Raw genomic sequence first — 5,000 nt, 5'->3', positions numbered from 1 at the left:
GCAGTCAGGGGATCCCCTCTCCCAGGTGGGCTACGACGCAATGAGAGAGAGAGAGTGTGTGTGTGTGAGTGTGTGTGTGTGTGTGTGTGTGTGTGTGTGTGTGTGTGTGTGTCAATGTCTGACTTTGGGATACCACACACACACTCTCTCGGGCATTCTGAAGTGAGTGTCATTCTTTTCAAATGTTTTAGCGATGTTCTTGTGTCAGTTAATTCTATGAATTGTATTTTAGAGCAAGCGTACAAATCTTCAAGCTACCTTACCTTACCAGCCAGATTTAGCCTTTTGCTGTTGCTACAGTAAGCCTACAGTATATGCATGCCTAGGCTAGCCAATGACAGGCCCATCTACAGTAGTCAATTATAATATCTGTCCATCAAAACAGTGACATTGACAGCGACAATACAGTTGACTTAAAGGATAAGTTCACTATTTTGCACTTCAGGGCCTATTCTTGGTCTGTCTTACATGAACCACACCCACGCAAAGACTATAATCTCCCTGAGCCCCTTAGTATTGAGTTTAACAATAACTTGACGTTAACGTCTCGACTGCCCCATTGACTTCCATTGTAGCCGAGTGCGCGCCTGCAAAACGTCTGTAGCTAGCTCAATACTGAGGTCATCGGGGAAATGATAGTCTCTAGGTGTCAGGTTCATGTAAAGCAGACCCAGAACGTATCCTTTAATTCGAGTGAGGCAGTAAAGCACCAGGAGGAACAATCACTCGTCAGGACAACCCCTGAGCAGGAGAAAATGCAGGATAATTGCCATGAATTGCACATTAAAAGCATATTGCACTTCGCTGTTAGCGTTTACTGTCCAGTATGTTACGTTCAATTCTATCAAATTCTATGGCATGCAAGAACACCGTTTTATGCAGTCATCAGCGAGAGATCCTGCTGCCATCCATCATGCTATTTTCATGTGAACCAGGACAAAGGAGCTAAGCTTAGCGAGTCCATACACGAAGGCTACATTATCATTCCCTCAGCAGAAGAAGAAGAAGAAGAAGAAGAAGAAGAAGAAGAAGAAGAAGAATATGTGTCTAACGAGTGAATAATTACATGCGTGAATACTGGGTCAACCTTCTAGAATACTGGGTCAACCTTCTAGAAGGTTCTTTTTATAAGGCCACTCCAACGGCCACAGTCCAGAGTAGGCTAGTCTGGTTCAACAGATGTACGTTTGTTAAGATAAGCTTCTCATTGGCGCCACTAAATTCCAGCGGCGGCCAATCAGATTCAATCCCCCAACACTATTTTGACCCCGTTGAAAAAACAGCAACAATAGTAGAGCCGCCAAGACTTGTTCAAAGAAATACACCATTCCCCCCCATCTCAGAATGATAATGGGATGTTGCCAGACCCAGTGCTAGAACAGCGCCAAACTGTTGTGGAGAAAGGTCTGTCTATGTGTAGTCTTAACGCCAGACCCATAAGAGTTCTTTCACTGATATACTACGTAAGCTATGCTAACTATGTTACTGCATGCTGCAGATCTCTCTATGGGTCTGGGACGCTTCATGCAAAAATCTGGTGTTCAAACCCTGCCAATTCATTGCTAACACCAGATTTTTCAATCAAACACCAATCAGTAACGACTTTCGCAATCAGGCATTCCTACCCATAGATATGCCCCGCCCATCTAACCTGGGCTAGCGTCTCTCCATTGATGCTACGACCTGTCATGATATTTGAGTCTGGAGAGAGACTAGGCTATGCGAGACCAGGAGCCGGCCGACAGACACGTCTCTCTGATTCAACAGCGGGGGGGGGGGGGGGGGGGGCAGGACGTTGAGACAACACACCCTGATTGCTCCCCCCCACCCCCAGACAGGAAGAAGAAGGAGAGAGCCTGGGAGATGCAGACTGGTGGTATTCATATTTGCACTAGTGGAGCTGGGAGCGGAGGCAGGGAGGGGATTGGACGGCCACTGGCCCCTGCCCCTCGCTCAGCAGCGCGGATAGTCGCGTGCGTTTATGCGTGTGTGTGTGTGTGTGTGTGTGTGTGCATGTGCTGCTTCACACTGGTACGTACGTGCCTGTATGTTAGATTGACAGTGTGTCTGCGTGGGCTGCTTGCCCACTGCACAGTGAGAATAATGATGTGGTTCCACGCCCTTGGATCTGCGCATGTGGACATAGTCAGTATGCTAATCTACAGTGTGTGTGTGTGTGTGTGTGCGTGTGTGTGTGTGTGTGTGTGTGTGTGTGTGTGTGCGTGTGTGCGTATGTGTGTGTGTGTGTGTGTTCTGAGAGAAAACGAGCCAATGAAACATCAAAGGGGACCAGTGAGAAGCCATTACACACACACGTGTGCGCACACACACACACACACACACGCACACACACACACACACACACACACACACACACACACACACACACACACACCCTGCTGCAGGGATTTCTATTGCATCAGAGTAGAAGCGCAGCAGACACCCAGAGAGGAAGGCGCATCTGAACCAATCGTGTTGGAGCTGCAGGCTGGCAGCAGACCAAGGATTCGGTGACAGAGAACAAGATGAGAGGAAGGGAAGGAAGGGAACCACAGAGACGTGTGCAGCTCGCTGGCTGATAGGAAGGCTGTGTTTGACATACCAACGGGAGCCATGTTTGTAAATTCAAATGAATGAAATCGACGTATATTTGAGACTAAATTACGGAAAATATTTTAGTCACGAGCCAGAGAAACTCCGATATTTATTTTTGTGCACTTTAATGATACTGTACTGTACGTGTACAGTATCCTCTATAATAAGTGATTTTCAAAGATTGCATTTGGAAGTGTGTATGTTTGCATTTGCCGTGATACCTCTTGTGGGCTAAAAGCATACTTACAGTATCGTACTGTATCTGTATCTACATACTCTGAAGACAACATCCTAATACTCACATAGGTTGTGCAGATATTCATTCTCCCCTATCAGATTATTGATGATATGCATTCAGATATCGCATTTAGGGTGTTTAGATAGATATACTGTATACCACAAAATCGGCCATTATGAATTGTATCATCAAGTACTTATTAGGGTAACACTGGGGTGTCAAACAGCTTATCAAATACTATTTATCTAACTGTTCTGGTGATACCCCATTTGGGAAAACAAGCCATCACAGTATTATTAGAGCTTGCTTGAATCGACAATAGTTTACATTGTCTTCATTTAACTACTTTCCATAGTAGTACAGTAGTAGAGGCAGTAGCAGTAGTAGTAGTAGTAGTAGTAGTAGTAGTGTAGTAGTAGTAGTAGTAGTGGTAGTAGTAGTAGTAGTAGTAGTAGTAGTAGTAGTAGTAGTAGTAGTAGTGGTAGTAGTAGTAGTAGTAGTAGTAGTAGTAGTAGTAGTAGTAGTGTAGTAGTAGTAGTAGTAGAAGTAGTAGTAGTAGTAGTAGTAGTAGTAGTAGTAGTAGTGGTAGTAGTAGTAGTAGTAGTAGTAGTAGTAGTGGTAGTAGTAGTAGTAGTAGTAGTGGTGGTAGTAGTAGTAGTAGTAGTAGTAGTAGTAGTAGTGGTAGTAGTAGTAGTAGTGGTAGTAGTAGTAGTAGTAGTGGTAGTAGTAGTAGTAGTAGTAGTAGTAGTAGTAGTAGTAGTGGTAGTAGTAGTAGTTGTTGTAGTAGTAGTGTAGTAGTAGTTGTAATAGTAGTAGTAGTAGTAGTTGTTGTAATAGTAGTAGTAGTAGTAGTAGTAGTAGTAATAGTAGTAGTAGTAGTAGTTGTTGTAGTAGTAGTGTAGTAGTAGTTGTTGTAGTAGTAGTGTAGTAGTAGTTGTTGTAGTAGTAGTGTAGTAGTAGTTGTTGTAGTAGTAGTGTAGTAGTAGTTGTTGTAGTAGTAGTGTAGTAGTAGTTGTAATAGTGGAAGCAAAGGTTTTGTACAGTATATCTTGAGGGGACAGGTTCAGATCATTTCAGTGTTTTTTGTGAGTGACAGGGAAAATGGCACCGGCCCCAGCGTTTACTCTGTTGCCATGGCAACAGCCATGTTAAGGTAGCAGAAGCAAGGCCCCGGTCGGAGTATTGTCATAAGATGCATCATGCATGTTGCTACTCTAGACGCTTCTGTGGTTCCCAAAATCAAACTTCGCTGTTTGTCATTTTGGTGTTAAGTTTAATTAATGAGTTCCACATTAGCATGATAGCAAACCGGCTGTGATCTTCCTACAATAGGAACCCTATTTAAAACACGCGCCCTTGAGCTGAAAAGATGCAGTGATCTGAATCAGCTCACCTGCGTGGAGCTCTGGTAGTAGAATAACTCAAAAACCCCTTCTGTCATCTAATCTGACCACAGAAAAAACAGCTCCTATATAAAGTATATACAAAAACAGCTCCTATATAACGTATATACAAAAACAGCTCCTATATAAAGTATATACAAAAATAGCTCCTATATACAGTATACAAACATCTCCTATATACAGTACTGTATATAAAAACAACTCCTATATAAAGTATATACAATCAGCTCCTATATACAGTATATACAAACAACTACTGTACAGTATATACAAACAGCTCCTATATAACTGTACAGTACATAAAAACTGTTGAGTATTTGCTTGATTTTTTACCTCTCAAAGGATGGTCAAAGGTCCACACACACACACACACACACACACACACACACACACACACACACACACACACACACACACACACATGCACATTTTATTATTTTGGATCCCTGTTATCAATGGATATGGTGGACACAAATACACACACACACACACACACACACACTCAGAGAAGTAAGCTATTGTAGCAAGCACACATGAACGGTTATCCTATTAGGAGACAAATCCACTCAGAGACACAAAGATTTACACACTAAAACACACAAAATATCACAAAGATTTACACACTAAAACACACAAAATATCTCACTGACCTTGAAACTCCAGTAGTTTGTCTGTTGCTAGGGTGGGAGGGAGGGAGGGAGGGAGGGAGGGAGGGAGGCGGAGGAGAGGGGAGAGAAGAGGGACAGAGTTAGACATTTTAACAA

The 5,000-nt window shown here is 43.0% G+C and overlaps 2 protein-coding genes across 2 annotated transcripts in view; one reads left to right on the top strand and one right to left on the bottom strand.

The window, feature by feature from the left end:
- The window catches only part of LOC311323906 (uncharacterized protein), a 571,429-nt gene that overhangs the window by 277,170 nt on the left and 289,259 nt on the right, over positions 1-5,000 (top strand). The window lies entirely within an intron of this gene.
- Positions 1-5,000, bottom strand: part of srcin1b (SRC kinase signaling inhibitor 1b) — a gene marked incomplete at its 3' end in the record, with an annotated part of 38,956 nt that overhangs the window by 28,207 nt on the left and 5,749 nt on the right. Inside the window, exon 2 of the mRNA XM_084456222.1 lies at positions 4,887-4,913. Coding sequence (XP_084312348.1) covers positions 4,887-4,913 — 27 coding nt within the window. The remainder of the gene's footprint in view (positions 1-4,886; positions 4,914-5,000) is intronic.

Source organism: Borostomias antarcticus, assembly GCF_949987555.1.
Source record: "Borostomias antarcticus genome assembly, chromosome: 22".
NCBI lineage: Eukaryota > Metazoa > Chordata > Actinopteri > Stomiiformes > Stomiidae > Borostomias > Borostomias antarcticus.
The sequence above is the reverse complement of the archived record's forward strand: the minus strand, read 5'-3'. Positions and strand labels throughout refer to the sequence as shown.